Here is a 27,485-nt window from a genome sequence, read left to right as displayed (position 1 = left end):
AGCAGTTACAGTCTACTCAGAAAGGCTTAATATAATGTAATCACCGTCAACAAATTTTCATGTATTAGAATAATTATAGACTCATTAAAAATAAATATTGACTTATTGAAGTTAATGGAAGAATTTGCCGTGTTTGGAGATTCATCAGTAGAGGCCACTAGCAGTAGCTGGAACAGATCAACATCAGTGTGAGATCAGGATCCTTCAAACACTCCAGCATAATCTTAAGGCTGACTATGTAAGAAGACCCACTACCTCCTGTTTCTTCTCCCAGAGTAGAGTTGGGACCAGGGAGAGGTCAAGGCCTAAAACAAGGTCAACTTTGGTAAGGCAAAGAATAGATCTGAATCAGACATGAAACGAACTTTTTATGACCAATGTTGTCATTGACTCTGTATACAATGTATTATGAAATGGGAAGATGGTTTGGGGCAGAAGACTGGGGAAGCAGTTTATTCAAAGAAATAAAACCATTTCGTGATTATTATCCCATGAGTTGAGACAATAAACTAGATACAAAGGTAAAATATTTATCTTAAAATATTGATCTCAGGCATATTTTCATTAGAAGAAGAAAAGATAAAATACAAAGAGCAAAGACAACATGTTTCTGGGTAGTGTTTCAATTGTATTTGCATAGGTTTTGTTCAACAAGTGATTCTAATCATATAATAAGAAACACAGCTACTGTTGATAGAATAATATATTCATCTGCTCCTTGGCGAAAATGATTTGAACCCCTGTGGAAAGGCATAAGATTACAATACAAATTTCTGATTAAAAACTCCTGATACTACCCAGGTTGCGGCAATTACATGGTAGTTTAGACTGTGGTTTATATTTGTCACTGGCCTATAATGTAGCTTCACACTGGCATTTTTGGATAAAGATTTTTGAAGTATTGTATTTGATGAAATTTATGAAAAATATAAGATTGAGTTTAACCTTGCTTGTAATTTTCTTTATCGCAGAAAAGATACAGTAGGAATCAAATTATCTCACTATAAAAAGAAACTGAGGACTGTATTTTCAGAAGTTATGTTCACTTAGACTCATGCCAAAGGAAAAGATATAGCTTAAATTTTTGGAATAGGAAACTCATACCTATATTTACATTGCCTTGCTATTTTTTAAAAGGATACAATTGCTTCTCTTTGGATAAAGATTGTGTAGGAACCAAATATAGCAACAAACATTTTCAGGTCTTTGGTTCTCATTTAGATTTAGTACCTGGAAGCAGATTATGATGATTCTTCCTTTACTGATCCTTAATAACTGGGCAGATACTCATGGCCACTACCACCACCATCAGTCAATATTATAGACAAAAATATTCCCTTAGCTTAGCAGGATACATACCTACTAATATGTTAGTTCAGAACCTGAAATATTTTGTTTTTCTAGTGAAATGAATATGTATATTTCCCAAAGTGTCCATTGATATAGATAGACATCCCATTTACTTCAGGATACAGTATAGTGCATAGGATATTATTCTTGTAGTTCCAAAAGTAGGCATAGTTTTACTGTGATTCTAGGATGCTATTTCTATACAATTTGCCAGATATGTTATTTCTGAATACAGACATTCTGTACCCTACCTCCATTCCTCTTTAAGCATCACATTTTAAGATTCCTTTTGAAAAATGTCCAGGTAGGAAGATATCAAAAGGAAAATATAAATATGACTTAAAAACTCATTACTAGATTCAGTAGGTTGTGTTTGTTTAAATAAAAAAGGAAAGATACTATTTATCCTTGATTTAATTTCAAACTACTATCAGAAAAATAACTCTATGAGATGCAAAAATATTTGAATGTTTATAAAAGACAATGGATAGATTTTAAGCAGCTGAGGGAAACTGAGAGTTCTGTTTCCTCTGCAGTTGTTCATGTACTGAACTCTGAATTGACTGTCTAAAATTTTTTTACTGGAAATTGTCTGCCCAAAAGCTGTAGTTGATAGAAGAATCCAACCTTGAAGGAAAATGAATCTTGATCACGAAAAAGAATTTTCCCAGTAAGTGCAAAGGAACAATTCAGGGTAAGTAATAAGAATGAGCCTTGTAGAGGAGGAACTATTTCACTGATGCTGCCTGGCTGCTCAGGTGAACTATTCAACTGAAGATTTAAAAAGAGGACCTTCATGAATGATGGTGTCAATTTAAGTCAAAAGAGGACAGTAAAGTGCTATTATGGCCTTCTGGGGAAATGGCTTAAATTTCTCCAAGAATCAAAATGCCCACAAGTTAGAAAAAGCATAGCTGTTAAAACATGACATAGAGAAACAAATGCAGGTGGGTTTTCCTTCTGTGTAGGAAGCAACTTGCTATAATGGGAAATGAAGTGGCCTTGGGAAGGAAGCATTAAGACCTGATGTCTCAGTTTACTGCTATGTGCCTTGAGCAAGTTAGTCATTCCTAGCTGAGGTTCCTCATTTATAAAATAAAGATACTAATGTCTACCTCTGAGGTAAGGATAAAATGGAAAAAACTGATGGAAAGCCCCTGTGCCATGTAGAAAATCAGTAAGAGTTCGTCCATTTCCCTTTCCTATCCCTTGCCTATAAGATTTTAGAAGGTCTTTGATCAAAGCTCATGATTAATATAAAATAAGTCCTTGTAGAATGACTTTCATTCATTTTTATGTCAAGGTTATGCTCATGCACAGTTGTACGGATTCAGAATTCTATGAAAATGTGACACACTGAAAATTCTCTAAGACTACTAATATGTAAGTACCAAACCTTTCAAGATAAGTCAATTAGGAGAAATATTAACCTAAATTTTCTAGGTAAAATGTACCTAGAAATGTTTAAATTATTTTAAATGTAAAATAATTAAAAGATGCCATTGAGACAGATTGGACTAATTTCTTTGGAATAAAAGTATTAAAACTTGGGTTCTCAACATAACTTATTTTTCAGTATCTTTAAGTGTAGCAAATAAGATGGGATTTCATATTTAATTCTAAATGTATTCCTTGGGATGAAAAAATTATTTCAAGTCTTGCAACTTCCAAACAAGCAGCAATAACTTATTAATTGTTCCCTTGATGATCTTAAAGTGTGGCATGAAAAATAGCTTTAGAGACTTCCAAAGATGCTTACAGTACTCCTAGGGGAAGTGGTAGGGACACCAGGAGAATCTGGCTGCCAATGTATATCGAAAAGCTATTTACATGTTGGAGGAAATCATTTAATTAATACTGTTACAGCTGTGAAGTTAATATGCAGTTCTGAGGTCCTATCACAAGGGACTCTTTCATATTTTTAAGCAAGTCACTCAGTCCTACCATTTTTCCCTTTTACAGCTCTGGCATAGTAATAAATACGTCCCAAAGGTTTTCAGGATGAGGATCGTGATGTCTGTTAATTTCTCCAATAATAATAAAGATGATGATGTTGATGGTAATAATGAGAACCACCATTTACTGAAACCTCACAATATGCCAGGATCATTTCTAAGCCCTATATAGGTATTATTTAATACTTTCAACAACCCGATATGATTATTGTTGTGGCTTTCCTCATTTTGTAGAACAGGAAATTGAGGCTTCAGGAGATTACACAAATATAGACAGACACTTTTAGTTACCTGCCCACAGTCATTCCCCACCCCACCATATATATACACATTCCTTTAAAACAAGGCATCCATTACCTTCAAGTGCTGGAAGGCATGGGGAAAACCAAAACACTCAAGCCCACAGTAACAAATGCCTGCTGCAGGGTAAGCCGGCAGATGAGACAAAAGGAAAGGGAATATCTGGAGGCTGTGATCAAGAGTCCCATAATAGGCAAGAGGCAAAATTGTTTATGCCCATGAGAATATACACTATTAGTTGACAAGAATGGTTAAGACATGCTCTGTGGTGACCATGGTTGTCTCTCTTTTCTTGAGACTATCCCATTTTGTTTTGTATTGAAATTAGCTTTTTCCCAGTTTATGGAATCAGTGAGACCTCTCATCTTGAACCCTGTCTTCCCGTGGCAAAGAGGCAGATGTTGATCCAGCTGGGATCATTACACCTTCCCTCTATCCCACCCTAGTAATTTAAATAGTGAGCAGGTAGACAACAGCTGGATCCTGTTTGCATCTCAGCTGTGCCTTTCTGAAAAGACTGTCATTCCTCTGAGCCTCCAGTGTCTACCTAAACTCCTAGCTGTTCCAAACCCAGTCCTCCTGTCTCCTGCTTCTCTGGCCTCTGTTGTCCCTCCAACACAGTGTCCCTTCTACATGAATTAGCTAGACATAAGGAGAGTGGGGGCAGTTAGAGGCTGGCTAGGCAGATAGAGTGGGAGGGTCTAAGGAGAGAGACAGAGCCCATGGGAATGCATCTGCACTGCCCCTGTGGCATAGATAGCAGGTGGAAATGTGGTTAAGAACTCCCTCTTATACCAGGATGTCTGCTCAGAAGGGACTGTCCCAACTTAGGTGAAGGCAAAATAAATCCGCTAAATGCCCTTAAATTGACCCAGAGCCAATTGTAATATCACTAACATTGCAATTTTGCCCCCACCCACCCTCTGTGGGTTTCACTTAGGCACTCATGAGTAATAATCAACATGGAGTCACTCTAGCCAACCTTAGGCATGCGCGGATGCAACACCTGCAAGGGGCAGCTTCACCCCTCTCATTAAGGCAGAACACACAGAAGACTACCTTGTTTCTGCCACATAAAAGACCCAAACTCAGCCCCATTTCTGGCAATCCACTCTCGGATCTCCTCTTGCTGTTGAGAGCTTTTCTGTTGCTTAATGAATCCTACTCTACCTTATTCACTCTTCGGTGTCCGCGTGCCTTATGCTTCTTGGTCATGGATTAAGAACTCGTACCCTGCTAAACTAAGGAGTAAGGAAACTGCAACAATAATTTCTGTCAAGTGACCCAAGAATATTAACACAATCTGTGATGAATAGTTTATAAGGAGTTTGATGTTGGAACTATTAGTTCACATAATTGATTCTGTTACTCAAAACTTTCCTCCTGAATTCTCTAACATAAACTTTTCTCAATCTTTACTAAATTAATTAAAAGTTAAATATAAGGAATAAAAACAAAACTAAAATGAGATATATAATACACACTGTATATATTTGAACAGATTTATTCTAAAAATCATCTGTAAAATCAAATGTATGAGGTTAAATCATAGACTTGGGAAGACTGGATTGCAGAGAGATAATTCCTATTATAAAGTATATACAAACTAATATAAAATAGTATGTGCCAAAAAATGATATCCTAGAAATAGATCTTATAGAAATGTATTATATCATAAAATAATAAAAAAAATCAGTGAAAAACCTACTAAGTAAATACTGTTTTGCCATTGGTCAGTTATTGGTAAAATATTTTTCAGATTTTCACCTTGAAAAATAGAACAAAATTATGCTCCATAGAGACTAAAGTCTAAAAACATCATTACTAAAACACAAAATATAAAAAGACAAACCCTATTAACAAAAAGTGAAAATAAAGCTGATTATCAAGCACATTAGGAGATATTTAACTTTGAAGAAATAAAAAAAATTATACTTTAAACAAAGAAATAAGCATTTTCTTTTCACCATGAAAATAGCCCAAAAAAAACCCCAAAATGGTGAAACAGACTAACTTGTACTAATGATACTCTAGATACTCATATTTTGCAGCTAATGGTATAATTTTTGGAGAAGAAATTTAACAAAATGTATCACGAGCCTTAACATCTCCTGTTAAAGAAAGAGCAGAAATAAAACTATTCATGTTTGATGTAATATTATACAAAAATTAAAAATATTAACCAAGACTTTAGTAACAACATGAAAATGTTTTTCATTAAGTCCGATTTTTAAAAAGTCAGTGTGTCAATGTTCTCTATAGTATTATCTCAACAGTAATACGAAAAACAGAAGAGAAAAAAAGTGGAAACACAGCAGAATGAGAATAAACTGGAATCAAAATATTCGTGGCAGTGGTCTTCAAATGTTTGAAGCAAAAATGATGTTCCTTCTTGTCTATCTAGTTTCTGCAACTTATATTTGTAATTCATATTTTTTATTATGACAAAAGAACTCTAACAAAAAAGAACCCTTGCCCTTGACAAAAAAAGAAGAAAAGAAAAAGAAGAAAGGAAAGGAAAGGAAGGAAGGAAGGAAGGAAAGAAGGAAGGAAAAGAAGGAAGGAAGGAAGGAAAAGAAAGTAAACAAAATCTAAAATCATTGTCTATTTCCATTAGAACAAACTATTAGGATTAATAATAACTACCACTTCAAAATGTAGTGAAATGTAATGAGGAATTTAAAAACAGTCTTTAAATACAATCTGACTGTAGATGCTTCTGCCGTGTGATGGAGTGACATTTCTCATCTGCAGGACAGAGAGCTCATTTTTAAGGAATACATTTGGTCGGGCCTTTGTAGATAAGGAAAGTGAGGATACCTGGAAATAGCTTGGATTAGTGAGGGAAAGAAAAAGGTAGAGCTGATACGATTTGATCTATACAGGAGCAAGAATTTTGATCTTAACAAAGAGCCTGGGAGAGAAGAGAAGGGAAGATCAGGTGGTGACAAACAATTCACCATGTGGAGTCCCTCTTGGCAGCATGGCTAATGAGGAATTTCCTGGAGAGATGGCCAAGGACTGCTAAAACATAGAGGTCAATTTAATTCTTGTCTATAAGGTGGTATCAGGATTTTGTTAGCTCACCAAATTATTTGTGAAATGGTCCCTCCTCCTGTATTTTCTGTAGGAGTTTGAGTAAGAGTAGCATTATTTATTTCTTATGTTTGATAGATTGATGCTGAGCAAGGACCTTCACCCTAACCCTTTTTTTGAAGTCCTTCTAAACTCCAAGCAGGGAAATAAAGGAAAATTGCAAAGTTTTTTAAAAGAGAAATTCCAGGCATCTAGCTAGCCCCAGAGGTAATTAAGCAAGTTGCTAAACAAGAAAGTAATAGTAGCCTTAACAATAGCCAAGGGAAGTAAAGCCCCAGAGATATTTGCTTTCCCTACAGAAACTAAAGACAACATCTGAACAGACCCCCACTGAGGATCCCCACCTAACAGATCTGCTAGTACACAGAGCCCGGATTAGGGGAAGAGAAGACTAAACTTTAACTATTGTCTTCTGTTCTAAGTGTTTTCCTTAGAGGCTTAAAGAAAGTCACTCCCCCTAGCAAGCTGACATTTTTCTACTAACCCCAAAATATTTAAACAGAAAATTCTGTTTCCTTAACCAACTGCAAACCAATTGTTTCTGTTTTGATTTTTTTTTGTAGAAAGATATTTAATTATAAATTCTTTGCTGTCAATATTTTTGATTTTTTTTCTATTAATCTTTTAATTTCTGTTGAATCTGTAGTTATGTCACTTCTTTCTTTAATGAATTGATAAGTTGCATTGTTTTTTCTTTTTTTGGATCAACCTTACTACATGCTTATTAGTTTATTAATCTTTTCAAAGAAACAACTATGGGATGTTAGTTAAATTGCTCTTCTTAAGATGAAAGTGTCTATCATTGATTTTTAACTTTTCATTTTTTCTAATAAGCAACTTAAATCTACATTTCTTCCTCTAAACACTGAGAGGAATACATCGACAAAGAAGAGTGTTTTTTTAATTATGTACTTTTATTTTTCAATTTTCCTCTAAATTTCTTCTTTGATTTGTGAATTATTAACAATTATAAATTACTCTTGTATTTGTGGTGGGAGAATATTATCTGTATTATTTCAGTCATTCAACATTTATTGAGACTTGCTTATGGCCCAGAATACCATCTTGATCCTTGTTCATATGCACATGAATAGAAAATATATCTTGTAATTTTAATGTATTATCCTCTATATGACAGACAAGTTGTTTGATAGTGTTGTTCAAATATTTTATTTGTACAGAATTGTGTCTACTTTTTCTCTCAATAAGCAAGAAAGGGGTATTAAACTCTCCCCCTACATTAATGGATTTTTCAATTTCACCCTTTAATATTGGCAATTTTTACCTCATGTATTCTGAAATTCAGTTATTTGGTGTAGTTTTGAATTATTTTGTCTATTTAATACATCGACCCATTATCATTATAAAACATCTCTGTCCATCTCTATTGATACTCTTTATTTGAAGTCTACATTTTTTCTGACATTAATATGACTACAGAGGTTTTCTTCTGATTATTGTTTACCTAGCATATATTTTCCATCTTTTTAAATTTAAATATATGTATGTATTTATATTTAATGTGTATTTCATATAAATAACATCAACTATTGTCATTTAAAAAATCCATTGTTCTAATCTCTGTCTTTAACTGGAGTGCTTAGTCTATTTACATTTCATATAATCATTGACATGGCTGTGTTTTAATCTACCATATCATTTTTTATTTTTTATTTGTACCATCTGCTTTTGTTTCTTACTGTTTGCATTATTTTTATTTAGTTAGTTAATTAGTTAGCTAGCTATATTCGTTACTCTATGGGAGTGATTCTCAAGCTTTTTGGCCTCAGTACCTTTCTATACTTTTAAATGTTAATGAGTATCCTAAACAGCTTTTGCTTATGTGGATTACATCTATCGGTATTTATATTACTAGAAATTAAAATGATCTTTTTAAAACACAAGAGTGTGCAGCACTGTCAGCCTGCCCAGCATTGTAAGAATCTCAGTTTCCAGGCTCTCTTGCCCATGAGACAGCTCACTATCTTTCAGGTGAGACAGGACTGCTGTCACTCTATGAATACAAATTGTCAGCAAAAGAACACCTTAGCATACAAATGTACTATTCTTAGGCCATGTCTGTCATTGGAATAACACCCAAATCCATAGAGATGTTGTGGAAATCACCCTGGATCCCATTTCTAAAGAAAGATTCACTATCCCAGAATGTATATGTTGGACCAAATTGACAGTATAGGGAGGTTTCTATTAATCTATCTGAATGGGTAATTCCAAGAGGTACCTGCATGAACTAGCAGGAGATGGAGAATCTAGGAAGTTGTATATAAACTAGCTCATATGGACAAGGAGTTTCCTACACAATGGAATCAGCCTGGAAAAGTGGCTGGTATTTGTGTTTGCCAAGGGTCTTTAACTTTGCTCTATTTTCCAAAATAGATTTCCCACAGACTGGAATTGAGGCTAAACTGTGGCTAACAAGGGAGATGTTACCAGTCTTTGAGGCAGTAAATAGGAGACCAACAGAAAATCTTTAGGATGCTCCTTTTGGAGTCATCTATCTTTTTAATGACCTAGAATACTTGGTTGACTGCTTCATGGCATTTAAATAGGTAATAAAATGAGTAACCAGGACTACTATGTCCATATTTTCAACCTCGTGCCCAAAGAAATGAGATAAAAACTTTTAGACATGCACATGGATATTAGAAAAGCAGTTACAAAAATTCACAAAAATAACCTTGAGCAGCAGTGGGAAATCAGAGTTACATGAAAAAAATGACTGTGGATACTTACTTATTTGTTCTATCACTTCACAGATTTGTTTCAAAGCTTACCTGAGTTACCACATGTCATGTGTATAATAAACATTGACTATTATTATTATTGGCAAAGCTGATCTTATTATTTTTCACAGAGACTCCATGGAGCCAAATGATTTGCCTCAGATTTCACAGTTAATAAGCGCTAAAGAAAAGATTTGGACTAAAGACTTATGATTCAAAATTTGGCCTTCTTTCAAAATACTGTGAAGCCAATTCCGTAGGACAAATTTCTGTAATCTAATTTATCCCAAATTAGTGTATATAGAAGAAAAAGTAATTTCTATGGAGTAAAATAAAAAATATGATCAAAATGACCATTCAAATAGCAAGATACAAAATGCAATGGGTTGAAAATGTTGTGTTTAACATATTATTTGTAATTATTTTATTCATAAGATTTGCATTTGAAAATTATTTACTTCATAATCTGCATTTATAGAATATAACTGGGCATTAATTTAAGTACTTTTTTTATGTCTTAGAAATTAGTGGTGCACTACAATCGCTAACATAATTATTTAAGTTAGATGTTAGTCCAAATATATGGAACTCAATATTGGAAACGTTATTTCTGGTTCCTGAATACATTTGCCAATGTGAGAAAATGGTGACTAGTTCTAATTACAGTTATTACAGTGGAGAAAAAAAAGAGTAACCACCTCTGGAGGCTCTGGAAAAATCCTTCAGGGTTTTTTGCTGCTTGGCTGAATCAATCATGTTTTGTTACCACAAGGACTTCAATGGAACCTAACAATTCTAAAAGCATCCTTGCTGCTCAAGACACATTTCCTAAAATCTAAGCCATAAGTACGTTACTTAGAAAATCTGAGACTGTTATAAAACAGTAGAATAAGTTAGCATAAATATATTTGATAATGAGAAGCTTTAAAATATGACAGTTTATTTATACTTTTTGTAATCATACTGTTAAGCTTCTTCTCTATAGTGAAAATTGTGCTGGTTCACACAAAAACTGTTTAAGAAACACAACTAGAAACTTAACTCAAGTTGTTCTTACATTTGGGTGGTGAGACATTTTTGCAGGAGGCATAATAAAATCATGTGCTTTGCTGACAGTTTCAGACAGGCAGAAATAACGTGTGTATCATTGCCGCATTAAGACAACTGTCTTCTCTTTGATTAAAATTTCAAAATAGGAATGACCACACTGATGCATTTACTTCGTAGTAAACATGCTATATAAGGGTTTTGTTCTTTGTCAGGTTTTTCCACTATTAATATTCCAGCAAAGACAGAAACTTGCCATTCATATCTGTTACGTTAACATCTTTGTCAATCCCTTTTCCTACTTTAAACATAAGCATGTTCAAAACCATTTTCTACTTAACATTGAGACCTGCAATCACTATATTATGTCTTTTTAAAATGGACAAGAGGATACACAGGAAGTTGAGTCCCACTTCAGTATAACAAACTAAACCAGAAGGCAGTTGTTTTGAAGTCCCATTATATTAACATACTCCTAAGATCATTCTTTCCTAAATGGTACCTAAAGTCTTTTTTGAGTAGTATTTTATCATTCTACACACACACACATGCACAAGCACACACTATACCTAAAATCTTTTTTGAATAGCATTTCATCATTCTACACAAACACACACACACACTCTCTCTCTGTGTATATATATATATCTATATACCTATATATATATATATATATATATGTAGTCACAATATCTAGAAGTGTGCTCATTTTAAAGTGTACTTTAAAACCATGATAAACTCACCTTTGAGAGTCCACCTACTTCCAAATAAAAGCAGATAATGAACACATTCCAGGTGACCCAGAGGGCAGTCCACACTGTATACTAGATAGAAATGGGGGAGGGAGAAAGAGAAGAAAAATGTGGAGATGAAAGGCATGTATACCAAATAAATCAATAATAAGAATGTCAATAAGTCTGTCTTCTGGGAAGAAACTGACAGGGAGAGCTCAGAAAAGAGTGCTCTCTATGTGGTCCCCTAAGCTTTCCAGAAATTAAAAATCCAATAGTTTCTACTGCTTTCAGTAGACACCAACAAAGTTAGATTTACTTTTAAAGTGCTTTGCTGGCTTCCAGGTACAAGTTAAACCAAAATGTTGATTTGATTTCTGTTTCCTGAGTATTATCTTTTCTAGGGAACACAATTATGCAAATCTTCTATGAGCTCTCTATCATCTTTAAGTTATAGTACAAAACTGTCACATTTTAAGGAATATTTATTGAAACCTAGGACTGAAAGAAGACCATGTTTGAAAAAAAACATGCATGGAGTACAAAATTAACAAACTTTCATTTGTTGGACTGTTTTATTAAGAGTAGAATATGTGCCTCTGATTTGATCATGTAATAAAATATAATCATATAAAATATTTTAAAGCAGAGAGATTAATAAATATGATTAAGAATGAGGAAATGAACAACAGATTTTCATATCTTCCAATCATATCCATCCAACAAATTTTAAACCTACTGGTCTTACTGATTAATTTATTTTATTAAGATATTATGTATTAGGAAATACCTTCTCCCAGAGTATTAGTTGGTCTTAATTAAGGTAGCCCTAGATTGAGAGACTCATCAATGGAGAATTGATGATTGGACTAGGGCTCCCCTCATCCAGTTACTTTCTTATGCAGACAAAGAAATTGAGGTGCAGAAAACTGACATACAGGCTAGCTAGGATGACTGAGGATAGTACTTACTGTAGAATACAAATACCATATCAAATACAACAGTTTGCCTATTCATTTTCTTTTATCACAAAAATGCATGAATTCTTCATGTCTTAAGTAGACTTATTAATTGAATTATCATTCTCTATCAGTGATTACAATCATTGCATATTGTTTTCAAATTAAAATAAATATTGAAATCATTTCTTTAGCTTATTCTATGCTGTGTCAAATAATAGAATTATAAAATTTAGACTGTGTATAATATAACTATGTTACTAACAGAAACTTTATCAGATGCTTTTAACTATTTATGAAATTCTATTTATATTTTGTATTCTGTCATTTATGAATTTTAAAAGTAGTCTCATGTAGCAGTGCAGTCCTATAATTGGTTACATTTAATGTTCCATCATACATTTGTTTTTCTGAAAGGAGGTTTGCTTTCATTTTTAAGAATAATACAATTACAATAATGAGTTAAAGCTCCAAAATCACTGGAAATTTAGTTGGAAAACATGTTAAAAAGTTAAAATTAAAAAATGATAAAGGGGATATCACCACTGACCCCACAGAAATACAAACTACCATCAGAGAATACTATAAACACCTCTGTGCAAATAAACAAGAAAACCTAGAAGAAATGGATAATTTCCTGGACACTTACATGGTCCCAAGACTAAACCAGGAAGAAGTTGAATCTCTGAATAGACCAATAGCAGACTCTGAAATTGAGGCATTAATTAATAGCCTACCAACCAAAAGAAGTTCATGACCAGACGGATTCACAGCCGAATTCTACCAGAGGTACAAGGAGGAGTTGGTACCGTTCCTTCTGAAACTATTCCAATCAATAGAAAAAGAGGGGATCCTCCCTAACTCCTTTTACGAGGCCAACATCATCCTGATACCAAAACCTGACAGAGATACAACAAAAAAAGAGAATTTTAGACCAATATCCCTGATGAACATTGATGCAAAAATCTTCAATAAAAAACTGGCAAACCGAATCCAGCAGCACATCAAAAAGCTTATCCACCATGATCAAGTGGGCTTCATCCCTGGGGTGCAAGGCTGGTTCAACATATGCAAATCAATAAACGTAATCCAGCATATAAACAGAACCAAAGACAAGAACCACATGATTATCTCAATAGATGCAGAAAAGACTTGTGACAAAATTCAACAGCCCTTCATGCTAAAAACTCTAAATAAATTCGGTATTAATGGAATGTATCTCAAAATAATAAGAGCTATTTACGACAAACCCACAGCCAATATCATACTGAATGGGCAAAAACTGGAAGCAATCCTTTTGAAAACTGGCACAAGACAGGGATGCCCTCTCTCACCACTCCTATTCAACATAGTGTTAGAAGTTCTGGCTAGGGCAATCAGGCAAGAGAAAGAAATAAAGGGTATTCAGTTAGGAAAAGAAGAAGTCAAATTGTCCCTGTTTGCAGATGACACGATTGTATATTTAGAAAACCCCATTGTCTCAGCCCAAAATCTCCTTAAGCTGATAAGCAACTTCAGCAAAGTCTCAGGATACAAAATCAAGGTGCAAAAATTACAAATATTCTTATACACCAGTAACAGACAAATAGAGAGCCAAATAATGAATGAACTCCCATTCACAATAGCTTCAAAGAGAATAAAATACCTAGGAATCCAACTTACAAGGGATGTAAAGGACCTCTTCAAGGAGAACTACAAACCACTGCTCAGTGAAATAAGAGGACACAAACAAATGGAAGAACATTCCATGCTCATGGACAGGAAGAATCAATATTTTGAAAATGGCCATACTGCCCATGGCAATTTATAGATTCAATGCCATCCCCAGTAAGCTACCAATGACTTTTTTCACAGAATTGGAAAAAACTGCTTTAAAGTTCATATGGAACCAAAAAAGAGCCCGCATTGCCAAGACAATCCTAAGCCAAAAGAACAAAGCTGGAGGCATCACACTACCTGACTTCAAACTTTACTTCAGGCTACAATAACCAAAACAGCATAGTACTGGTACCAAAACAGAGATATAGACCAATGGAACAGAACAGAGCCCTCTGAAATAATACCACACATTTACAGCCATCTGATCTTTGACAAACTTGACAAAAACAAGAAATGGGGAAAGGATTCCCTACTTAATAAATGGTGCTGGGCTTAAGCTGATAAGCAACTTCAGCAAAGTCTCAGGATACAAAATTAATGTGCAAAAATCACAAGCATTCTTATACACCAGTAACAGACAAGCAGAGAGCCAAATCAGGAATGAACTTCCATTCACAATTGCTTCAAAGAGAATAAAATACCTAGGAATCCAACTTACAAGGGATGTCAAGGACCTCTTCAAGGAGAACTACAAACCACTGCTCAGTGAAATCAAAGAGGACACAAACAAATGGAAGAACATACCATGCTCATGGATAGGAAGAATCAATATCGTGAAAATGGCCATAGTGCCCAAGGTAATTTATAGATTCAATGCCATCCCCATCAAGCTACCAATGACTTTCTTCACAGAATTGGAAAAAACGGCTTTAAAGTTCATATGGAACCAAAAAAGAGCCCGCATTGCCAAGACAATCCTAAGCCAAAAGAACAAAGCTGGAGGCATCACACTACCTGACTTCAAACTATACTTCAGGCTACAATAACCAAAACAGCATAGTACTGGTACCAAAACAGAGATATAGACCAATGGAACAGAACAGAGCCCTCTGAAATAATACCACACATTTACAGCCATCTGATCTTTGACAAACTTGACAAAAACAAGAAATGGAGAAAGGATTCCCTACTTAATAAATGGTGCTGGGCTTAAGCTGATAAGCAACTTCAGCAAAGTCTCAGGATACAAAATTAATGTGCAAAAATCACAAGCATTCTTATACACCAGTAACAGACAAGTAGAGAGCCAAATCAGGAATGAACTTCCATTCACAATTGCTTCAAAGAGAATAAAATACCTAGGAATCCAACTTACAAGGGATGTCAAGGACCTCTTCAAGGAGAACTACAAACCACTGCTCAGTGAAATCAAAGAGGACACAAACAAATGGAAGAACATACCATGCTCATGGATAGGAAGAATCAATATCGTGAAAATGGCCATAGTGCCCAAGGTAATTTATAGATTCAATGCCATCCCCATCAAGCTACCAATGACTTTCTTCACAGAATTGGAAAAAACGGCTTTAAAGTTCATATGGAACCAAAAAAGAGCCCGCATTGCCAAGACAATCCTAAGTCAAAAGGACAAAGCTGGAGGCATCACGCTACCTGACTTCAAACTATACTACAAGGCTACAGTAACCAAAACAGCATGGTACTGGTACCACAACAGAGATATAGACCAATGGAACAGAACAGAGTCCTCAGAAATAATACCACACATCTACAGCCATCTGATCTTTGACAAAACTGACAAAAACAAGAAATGGGGAAAGGATTCCCTATTTAATAAATGGTGCTGGGAAAATTGGCTAGCCATAAGTAGAAAGCTGAAACTGGATCCTTTCCTTACCCCTTATACGAAAATTAATTCAAGATGGATTAGAGACTTAAATGTTAGACCTAATACCATAAAAACCCTAGAAGAAAATCTAGGTAGTACCATTCAGGACATAGGCATGGGCAAGGACTTCATGTCTAAAACACCAAAAGCAATGGCAGCAAAAGCAAAAATTGACACATGGGATCTAATTAAACTAAAGAGCTTTTGCACAGCTAAAGAAACTACCATCAGAGTGAACAGACAACCTACAGAATGGGAGAAAATTTTTGCAACCTACTCATCTGACAAAGGGCTAATATCTAGAATCTACAAAGAACTCAAACAAATATACAAGAAAAAAACAAACAACCCCATCAAAAAGTGGGGAAAGGATATGAACAGACATTTCTCAAAAGAAGACATCCATACAGCCAACAGACACATGAAAAAATGCTCATCATCACTCGCCATCAGAGAAATGCAAATCAAAACCACAATGAGATACCATCTCACACCAGTTAGAATGGCAATCATTAAGAAGTCAGGAAACAACAGGTGTTGGAGAGGATGTGGAGAAATAGGAACATTTTTACACTGTTGATGGGATTGTAAACAAGTTCAACCATTATGGAAAACAGTATGGCGATTCCTCAAGGATCTAGAACTAGATGTACCATATGACCCAGCCATCCCACTACTGGGTATATACCCAAAGGATTATAAATTACTCTACTACAAAGACACATGCACACGTATGTTTATTGCGGCACTATTCACAATAGCAAAGACTTGGAATCAACCCAAATGTCCATCTGTTACAGACTGGATTAAGAAAATGTGGCATATATACACCATGGAATACTATGCAGCCATAAAAAAGGGTGAGTTTGAGTCCTTTGTAGAGACATGGATGCAGCTGGAAACCATCATTCTCAGCAAACTACCACAAGAACAGAAAACCAAATACCGCATGTTCTCACTCATAGGTGGGAATTGAACAATGAGATCACTTGGACACAGGAGGGGGAACATCACACACTGGGTCCTATTGAGGGTAGGGAGGGGGGGAGCGATAGCATTAGGAGATATACCTAATATAAATGACGAGTTAATGGGTGCAGCACACCAACATGACACATGTATACATATGTAACACACCTGCATGTTGTGCACATGTACCCTAGAACTTAAAGTATAATAATAAAAAAAAAAAAGAAAGAAAGCACTTAATTTCAGCTGACTTCACTTAGCTGGAAAACAGCTCGATGACTTGTAGGTCTTGGCTGCCTAGTTTTAGGTTAACGGCTGCACACACTCAGAAAGTCGAGTTCCTGCAGCTGGTTGAGTGGTAAGTTGAAGTGAGAATTAGGCAAATGAAAAAAAAAAAAGTTAAGATAAGTAAAAATATATAGTGAGATTTTTGGTACATGCAGATATTGCTGATGCTGTAATATATTCTGTTCATAAGGTCTTCTAGTACAAGTGGACTTGGTAAAGTTTGAACTTTCAGTAAGTTTTGAAGCTCTTGCTAGCAAGATGGCATCTAGTGTCTGATATCTTTCATTCTAAATAAATCTAGTTATAAGTATATCAAAATGGGAGAGCAATGCTAACCTCTAGGTCATGAGAAAAAAAGCCATTGAAAAAGGTTAGGAAAAGAACATAAAATAAAGCCATATTAAAGTAAGGCAATAAACTAAATCAATTACAAAATTGTATGATATGACTTAATGATTAGGACTAATTCCTAAACGCACTGGTATTTTTTAGTGAATCAATTCATAGTTATGACAAATGCATAATAAAACACATCTGTTTAAAGATCATAGCACAAACTTGGTGATTGGAGTGTATTCAGTATCTCCCACAAGTTGTAATCTTGATGCTACTTCTGAACTTGCAGAGGCAAAATTACCAGGCTATGTAAACCTCAACTGTCAGTTCCTACGTTTTTGACAATAAAAGGGTTATTATCCTGGTGCTTTCTGTGTTCCTGCTACTATGGTAAGTGCTTTGCCTAGATCATGTCATTCAATCATCACACTAAAACCGAGGTAGAGGGATAATCATTTAATCACCTATTTAGTGTCAGAGTTAGGATTTGACACCTGATTATCTGGGATGCTTAGGCATACAGGGTAGGTTTTGTTTTAAAAGATTTTAGTAAAAGGATGATAGATTCATGGCAAGATAATCAGTCACCAAATTAAGCAATTTGTCAAATGACCAATTCACCAAATTACCATTCTATCTCAAATTTTTATTCATATATGTTCTATAATTGGCAATTTATTTTAGAATGACAGTATCTTTAGTATTTTACAATTAGTGTGACATGCATAATATGGAATTCTTGTGTTGTTTGTTAGCAATATTGTGTAATATCTTCTAATACGTTTACATTACAAGTTTCTTCTAATAAATTTGTGTTTCTTTGCTGAGAACAAAGAAGACATATATTTTTGATTTTTGAATTGTTATAAGGTATAAATTATACCTTACTGTGTACTTGAGACACAAATCTGATCATGGGTATAAAAGAAAAGAGATAGCTGGAGATACAAATATGGCTATAGAAATTTAGTTGGGCAGGAAGTATTGGGATAACCAATGGCCAAAGAGACTGCCTACCTTCCCTATCTTCTTTTTGAAGTGGGTTATTTTATTTATAATTCAACTGAAGCAATAACTTAAAAAATAAGACTCTCCATTTGAAAACAAATACACTTGGGTTATTATAAAGCAGGCTTATATCATGTATTTAGGTATATTAAATATACTTGTAGTAAAGAAAGCTTTTCAATATAAGAAAAAATCACTGCATAATCTCTCCATCTCTCTTCTACTTTGCTTATATTTAGTATATATATTTTAAATCCAAATCCACATAGACAAGACCTATAATAATGAAAAAGGAATGTTTATGCATTCTATGTGACTTCCTAAATGTATAATAGTTTTGTAAGGATATTTCAGCACTTTTTAATGGAAATAAACTTTGGACATCTTCCAGCCTATTTCTTCCCCATCAAGCAATTAGTTTATAATATGAATTATTTTTACTTTCTGAGCTTGCTTATTTTCTAATTATGAGAAAAGTCATTCATTCATTCTTTCATATACAAATCAATTTGCTGTATTACATACAATGTGCCAGTCTTATAATAAAAATGTAGAGTAAGTTTCTTGCTCAGTCATTGTAACATTTTTTAGTAGAGTAAAGGGGGAAAAAAGACATAGGAACATCTCAAACATTTGTCAAACATCTATCCTGTGTTAGGCTATAGTAACCAAGTCACATACATTATATAATTATTTAAAATGATTTATGGGTCAGGTTTTTCAAATGAGGTAACTATGACAAAAAGAAAGCAAAGAAATGTCTCAAGGCTTCACAGCCAATAATTGGTGAAGAGAATTTAGATTTGACGTTTACCAATCGAATCAAAATCTAATACTCAACTTCATGTTGAGTAGCGACTCTGAAATGGGATTTATGCTGACATAGCAGAAGAATTTTGCTATATAACAATTGAGATTAAAATGAGTTGTTCTTTGCACATAAATATTTGCATAAAAGTCCAGATAACTAAATTGTGGACTTTTCAAATTTACTTGACCCTTTAAAAATTTTTAAAGGCAGTTTTGAGCTAATTTTAATTTCAAGGTTAATCTTATTTCAAAAAATGTTAAACAAATTTGTTAATTCATCTGCATGTGAGTTAAAACCTGCTTGATTAAATTATCACCCATGAAATAACAAAGATTTAAGTAATTCTAGGCCAAAAATCTTATTTTAAAATTTACAAGTAAAATAAAATATATTTGACCGAGGAGTAAACAGATAGGAAATAATTGATTTTACAACAATATCTTGTGATGGATAAATATGATTTCACTGCTTGATACTGTCTATAGCCAAAGAAGCACATAAGGTCCTTTCAGAACCCAAGACTGAACATGGTATTCCTCTAAAGCAGGGGTACCCAATCTCCAGGCCACAGACCAGTACTGCCTGAGCTCTGCCTCCTGTCAGATCAGTGTGGCATTAGATTCTCATAGGAACACAAGCCCTATTGTGAACTGCTCACGTGAGGGATCTAGGCTGTGGCTACTTATGAGAATCAAACTAATGCCTGATGATCTGAGATGGAACATTTTCATCCCAAAACCATCCCACCCAACCTCTGGAAAAACTATCTTCCATGAAATGAGTCCCTGGTGTCAAAAGTTGGGAATGGCTGCTCTAATGTACATGTTCCACCTTGCACCTTAGCAAAAATAAGCTTTCATGAGCAAAGGAATACTATGTGGCAAAGTTGTTTTTGTATTCTAAAAATAAATACAGAAGTAGTAGTAAATTGTACCTTAATAGTGTGATGCTATCTGGAAGGGAATTATTGCTCTTTGATTCTGTGATTTGGGGAGGTTTGTCTAATAGTCTTTGCCGAGAGGCCTCCTCAATTGTAGTGGCAGGAGCTCGCAACATTACATTTCTTGGAAAAAAAATAAGTCTTGAGGAGTAAGTCAGCTATTGGTAGGTGCAGGTAGCACAGCACATATTATTTGATCATATAATTCCCTCAGCCAAGTTCAGGCTGAGACAAGCAAGGCAGTGCATTGTTGACATGTTCTGAGATTTAAAAAAAAAAAAAAAAAAAACCCTGTCCATTCCATCTTGTAAAATCCATTCATCCAATAATCTTTGATTCATTTATTGTTTGCTCAGTCAAGTATTAAGCATATCTAATGGTCTGTACATACAGGAATAGGCCTAGAACAAAGGAATAGGCCTAGAATACAGCAATAGATGGGCACAGTTCTGCCTTCCAGGAGTCATTGCTGAATGGGGCAAGACAGGGAGGGAAGCAATGATGACAGCCGGGCAGGGTGCTGGGGTAGAAAATTACCAGGATTTACAGCAGCAGAAGGGAAGAGGCACTTTCCCTCGCATTCAATGGTCAGGCAAGACCTGTAAAAGGTGACTATTTAATTGAGGATTATTAAGAGTTTTCCAAGAGGATAGAGAGATTAAGGCATTTTAGGCAGAAGAGCAGGATGTGCAAACTGAAGAGGCAAGAGCAGCATGTGGTCTTTGGAAAATACAAATCATTCAGCATGACTGGCATGAGGCAGGCAAATGGGTAATGCAGGAGGTGCTGGAGAAGTAGATAAAGAAACAATTTTCATAAGCTTTGATTTAGACTCTAAGAGTTTGGAAAAACTAGTCATTGGAGAGCTTGAGACTCATGGTCCTTTACCCAAAGCAGTTTCATAAAGGTGATCAGTTACTTAAACTCAACTGTGATGAACCCTGTCTCTTGTCCAAAATGGCAGTAAATTATCTGTGTTTTTGTAAAACTAGAGCTCTATTTAATTGTTGCAGTGAACATATATATTTTATTAATCTCTGCGTGAGCACTTAGCACATACCTGGTGCTCCAAAGTGTTTCTTATTTTGAAACGGATTAAATTTAGTTGACCTATCTGTGTGGTGGTTTGGCCAATAAAGGAAGCCAATACTATACATAGAAGAAGCAATTTTGAGGGAAAATCTCTTGCAATGAAAAAGCTCTTTCCCCTCACTGTGAAAGTCAGTATGGATTTCTGCTCCAGGACTCTTCTCATTGCCATTGAAAAGCTGCTGCCTCCAATGGTACATATGTCACCTTCGTTTTCAGTTTTTTGGATATCAGAATTAATTCCAGGCCACCTGTTGTGGCTTCAAACCAAAGCATTTGTGACAACAACTCAAGAATGAATAAAAAAAAAAACAAAAAAACAAACAAACAAACAAAAAACCTTCCCAAATAACAACATGCTCTTTTTATAAAAGGCATTTTTTTTTTTGTAAATAGATTTCCCATACTCATAGATTAATGATTCCTTAGGTACTTTTATCAAATAGATAATTTATACCCATATTAGAATAAGAGGTAATCTTTCATAAAGGTAATGATATCTGACTGGGAGGTAGGCCAAGACTATTTCCTATATCACAACTTACACTGACAATGGTAACATTATCATCTGGAATCTGCCAGTGAAAGCAAAGCACAGATCATGCTACAGAAGCTTCTTGAACCTAACAATCACAGGCCAGTACGCATCCAATTCTGCTGTCCACTACCACCTATGCTCCTTAGGCTAGTCATTCAACCTTTCTGACCTCTTTTCTCCTCTGGGAAATCAGAGAAGCTAATACATGCCCTGTAGGATATTTGTGAGATTGAAACCTAATGACATGCATGGTGTGGTGGGCTTTCACACCAATTTATTGCTTTCTTTCTCTCCCCTTCCTGAGAGAGGATCCTGAATAAGATAGCAAATAAAATGAGAGAGACTTGGTTGGCATAACCCATAAAAAGAAACCATCAAATGAGGAAAAACGTGGATCATTGGTCTTGTTGATGCTTTTCTTTGACAGTTCTGAAAGACCTAAAACTGCCTTCCTCTACACACAGGAGGGAGGAGGGAGAGAGGGAAGCAAAGGAAAAAGTACCAACAGAGAAGTGACAGTAGTTTCATCGTGGGTGGACTCTGTGAACTAGTAGGGCACTAGATACGAAAAATAATCAATAAATATGTACTGAGCACTAATTATGTTCTATGCTCTCAAAGAACATTTTGCCTAGAAGACATAAACATGAACAAATTATAAAACATACTCAAGACACACTAGAGGTGAAGGAGCAGAGAGCGATTCACCATTAATGTGTATGGAAGAAGGTATCCATGAGAGACTGAGGAAATATTGCTAGACTGGGACACAAACACCAGGCACGGCTACCAGAGCACGGGCTGGTGAGGCAGGTGCAGCAGGAGGCCCATGACACTGAGGTGTGCAGACTCTCAGCCTTCCTGGGTCTCCACACCTGGCTCAGGCCCTCCCCCAGGCCTTGCCCCACTGCTGGTCTCATTCCTCTCCACTGCCTTTTACTCACTTCTAGAGAGTCCCAGAACCTGCACCTCCTCACTCCTTACATGGTTAGTGCCTGCAGAGCAGGGCCTCTGACATTTGAATTCTTTCCTATTTTTCCAAACTTAGCACAGTATAGGTCCTCAATAAATGCTTAATGAATAAATCAGAACTGCTGTGATAGTCCCCCTTCTATGGGCCCTGTGGTGCCTCGGGCCCAGACCCCCCTTCACTCCCTTCTTCCTTTGTGGGCTCACTCTCATACTTGCACTGCAGACCTCAGTTCTCAGCTCACTGCAGGGTGCCTAACTCTACTGCCCTGCTGCAGACAATACCCCATTAGACATCTCATGGCATAGTGTGCTCCTTCATTTGTGGTGCAATTTAACATTTATGTGGACAATTGTTTGATAAAGGCACACCTCTCTTCACTGCACTATAAGGTAAGCACCCAGGAGGACAGAGGATATGTCTGTCTGGTTTTATTCACCAGTATAGTCCACACCTAACACAATGCCAAACACACGGTAGAAGCTCAATAAATATCTTTTGAATTAATAAGTGAATGAAAAAATGGAGAAAGAAAGTTAGAAAAGAAAGAATTGAGTAAAAGAAGAGGATGGGGAGAGGAAGGGAAGAAGGAAGGGCAGAAGGAAAGAAGGAAGGAAGGAAGGAAGGAAGGAAGGAAGGAAGGAAGGAAGGAGAGAATGAAGGAGAGAGGAAGAGAAGGAGGGAGGGAGGAAAGAAGGGAGGAAAGGAGGAAGTGAGGATGGGTGGGAGGGAGGAAGGATAAAAGGAAAGAGGGAAGGAAGGAAAGAAGGGAGGAAGGGAGGAAGGATAGAAAGAAGGGAGGGAAGATGGGTGGGAGAAAAGGGAGGGAGGGAAGGAGGAAGGAAAGAAGGGAGGGAGGGAGAGAGGGAGGGAGGGAGGTGGGGGGACAAAGGAAGAAAAGAAGGAAGAATTGTTAGACATGAGTTTGGTCAAGTACATCAGGCAAGAATATTCTTAGATCTTATCCAGTTAAGGACCCAGTGGCGGTTTTAAGCCAGTAATTTAAGAAAAGCACAAAGAGCAAATTGGAAGAGAGAAAGGTGGAAAATATGAGGCAAAGTCCACCCGTAGAAGAGAGAAAACATAAGCCTCAACCAAGGCAGCAGTTATGTGAATAGTGCATAGAGTTAACATTTAGAGGGTAAAATCAACAGGACTAGATGTTACTGGCGTTTACCTACAGCTTCATTCTCTGGAAGCCACCTATGGTTTCAAAGCCACAAGGTATTTTGTTTCTCAGCAGAACAACATCATAAAACAAAAAGTCTGTAATGAGTAACATTGCTCTATATTCATAGTAACAAACTAGAACACATTTAGAATTCAATAATAGCTTGATTATGCATGATATGAAAACATCTTAGGCCGCAAGTCCAACTCCATGAAACCCCCTTCTAGGAGATCATGCAGTTACTTAGCAGAGGCTATCTTTATTTACTATTTTATTTTATTTTATTTATTTATTTTTTTTGAGACAGGGTTTCTCTCTGCTGCCCAGACTGGAGTGGAGTGCCATGATCATGTCTCACCGCAGTCTTGATCTCCTGGGTTCAAGTGATCCTCCTGCCTCAGCCCCCTGAGTAGCTGGGACCACAGGCGCCCCAATGTCTGGCTACTTTTTGTAGTTTTTGTAAGCACAAGATTTCTATTAAAAAACCCCAGCTGCTCTTGAACTCCTGAGCTCAAGCAATACTCCTGCCTCAGCCTCCCAAAGTGCTGGGACTACAGGTGTGAGTCACCATACCTGGCTGAGGCTATCTCTAAGAGAAGGAAAGTAAAGCAGAAATTGATTAGCCCCTGCAGCAAATTGAGAGCCATCAAATGCTCCCAAAGCCATTTGAATGCAGTCTATTCAGTTACCTACAAATCTGCAAAATGGTGAAAGAAATAAAAAAGACAAGTTTAAAAATCAAAATAGAGGATGGATGCATTTAACAGAGAAAAATAATAACTTTATTATTTTCCACAGGTAGAATTAGATTATGTCAAAATGAAAAGATGGCATGTTTTTAAGTCTATGATTTTCTTCTAGTGAGGCAATGTCAGTGTATCCCAGGAAAATGCCCAGTAATTCTACTGAACACTGTATATTTACACAGGCTCAATGTACATTTGATAGTATGTTACTCCAATTTACAACAATTATATATGCTTATTATTTCTCACAACCTTCTCACATGTGTAGCCTACATTAATGCCCTCTTTTTATGTTATAGAAAAGACAAGTAATTACTGTGAATAACTTTCATTAGACTGTGGGTCATGGCATACACCTCATTAAACTGTCCTATAATGGAGTGTGTGCTGACCATGTTTTGGATATCTGTTTCAAATTTATCTTGACAAATGGAGATATATTCAATACCAACCAGTATTAAATACATTAGGGATGTGTATGAAATATCCATTCATACATGCACTTGTAATGTCCTAAATCAATTAAAATTAAAATATATTCTTGTTTTCAGTGATTAAACAGTTATGCTAGACAGATTTGCTTTTTGGAGTTAGCAACAAATTCAGTGAAATTGACATTTCAGTCAATTGATAAATTAATACACTGATAGTTAATGTACATTGCATCTAACTATTCTATAACCAAGATGATAAGCAGACCTCCTACTGTATCCAAAGCCTATTTTGAATTTCTATGTAAAAATTGAATTCAGTTGCACTGTGAGGGACACCATGTCATCACACACTTTTGAGCATGTGGCTTTGATATCACTGTACAACATTCATTACGTTGTATTTTCCACAGATAATCACTTCTGAGCAAAATTTAATATTTGAGGGCTAGAAAAGCAATGCCACATTATATCAGAAGGGGCCACTTAGAAATATTTTATTTATATTCTTATAGAAATGTTGCATTGTTTATATGAGGAGAAATGATAAAAATAAGACTTACCACCATTATGTATCGAGGTCTGTACTGAATGGTTCCAAACAAACCCAATATGACAACTATTATGTGCAGAAAATTTCCAAGAATAGGAGCCCACTGGAAACCAAGGAAGTCAAAGATCTGCCTCTCTAATGCTGAGATCTACAACAACAACAACAACAAAAACAAAGTTCATTAGTATCTAATCCAAGCATCATCATGTTATTTTAATCTTTTGTCTCATGGCTGGAGGAATCTGCATATTCAACTTTAATCGCACTTTTTGTCACCATTATTATTAGAATTTTCATTCTTATTTCATGTGCTGTTTTCTGCATCTTCTCTCAGAAACTGTACTAAGACAGTTTTGAGCATTATAACTTCAAGTATAAATAGATTTTAAATCTATCTGGAGAGTTAGAGATACACTTCTTAAATCATTTTCTACAGTAGAAATTCCAGACAGATTTTTTAATGTTTTAAGTTCATCATTTTTATTTTTATATTAAAAGTTACGTTTAATTATTAGGGGTACATGATATGTATATATATTTATGGGGTACATGTGATGTCTTAATATAGACATACATATGTAATAATCACAGCAGGGTAATTATAGTATCCATCACCTCAAATATTCCTCTTTTCTTTTTGTTAGGAACATTCCAATTCCACTATTTTAATTGTTTTAAAATATGTGATAAATTATTGTTGACTATAATCACCCCGTTGTACTATCAAATACTGGATATTATTCATTCTATCTACCTCTACTTTTGCATTTATTAGCCATCCTAATTTTATCTTCTTCTCCCCTTCCCAGCCTCTGGTAATCATCATTCTACTCTATATCTCCATGAGTTCATTCGTTTCAAATTTTTGCTCCCACAAATAAATGAGAGCATGTGAAGTTTGTCTTTCTGTGATTGGCTTATTTCATATCATTATTTTTAATAAAACGATTGGCTTAGTATAACATCATTGGATCAAAAAGAACTCCGGGCTTGCGACACTACAACTAGTATAATTTTGGAAAACAAACAAAAAACAAAAACTCCTGCCTATCCCCGCTTTCCTGTGTGAAATATACATTAGCCAAATCTGTTCTCTTTCTTTTCCTTTCCTTAGATTGCCAATGCTGATAATGACTAACCACCTGTTCAAAACGAAGCTTACTCATTTACTTACTCTGGGCTCAAGAGTCTGATCTAAAACTAGAGTTAAACCCTTTGAATCCCATTTTATTGAGATCATATACCGACAAGAAAATTCACCTTGGATTAGATAGCATCCTTTTAGAATACCAAATAGAAATTATGAGATCATTACAATTTTAGATATGCCACAGCTTATTATAATTGCATTACATACATCTTGACATTTTAAAACAATTATAAAATATGTCAATATATACATAACTATTTATGATGAAACAGATGCATTTCATATGGTCCAGTGAATACCACAAATGCCATTATCATGTTCGAACAATATTTCTTGTATTCTACATTGAAAAATTTTACAATATCACCTGCTGTATTTGGTCACGAATCATTATACATTTCAGACATTTTTCTAGTTTTGTATTGATAAAATAGTAATTCTAATAAAATGATCCAGTGATTAGCCATACTGATGGCACTGGAAACTGCAGCTTTGAAATGAAATTGGCACCCTAGGTATTTTTCTAGTTATGTGACAGGCGTATGCTTGAATAGCTTTAATTTTCTTGGACATAAAGAAATGTCCTCTATCCAGTAAGCTGAATTTACCTTGGTCAAGATTTGCCTTCAGCAACCTGTGGAGGAAAAGAGAAGAGAGCGAACGCCTAAAGAAAACCACACCAGATCCACATTCATTTCACGGGTATTTCCTGATCATGGCGTGATATGATTCAGGATGCATTCAGGATTCATCTCCTGAATCCATAAATGTTCAGAAATGGCTAAAACGCAAAATATC

The 27,485-nt window shown here is 35.4% G+C and overlaps 1 protein-coding gene across 1 annotated transcript in view; it reads right to left on the bottom strand.

Annotated features, from left to right (window-relative positions):
- The window catches only part of NKAIN3 (sodium/potassium transporting ATPase interacting 3), a 390,601-nt gene extending 363,824 nt beyond the window's left edge, over window positions 1-26,777 (bottom strand). Inside the window, exons 1-3 of the mRNA XM_033203651.1 lie at window positions 26,712-26,777; window positions 25,548-25,685; window positions 11,236-11,316 (exon numbers count right to left, since the gene is read on the bottom strand). Of these exons, the coding sequence (XP_033059542.1) occupies window positions 11,236-11,316; window positions 25,548-25,685; window positions 26,712-26,777 (285 nt within the window). The remainder of the gene's footprint in view (window positions 1-11,235; window positions 11,317-25,547; window positions 25,686-26,711) is intronic.
- Between the last annotated feature and the right edge of the window lie 708 nt (window positions 26,778-27,485).

Source organism: Trachypithecus francoisi, unplaced genomic scaffold (genome assembly GCF_009764315.1).
Source record: "Trachypithecus francoisi isolate TF-2019V2 unplaced genomic scaffold, Tfra_2.0 Lachesis_group7, whole genome shotgun sequence".
Lineage (NCBI taxonomy): Eukaryota > Metazoa > Chordata > Mammalia > Primates > Cercopithecidae > Trachypithecus > Trachypithecus francoisi.
This window is presented reverse-complemented; position numbering and strand designations above follow the sequence as displayed.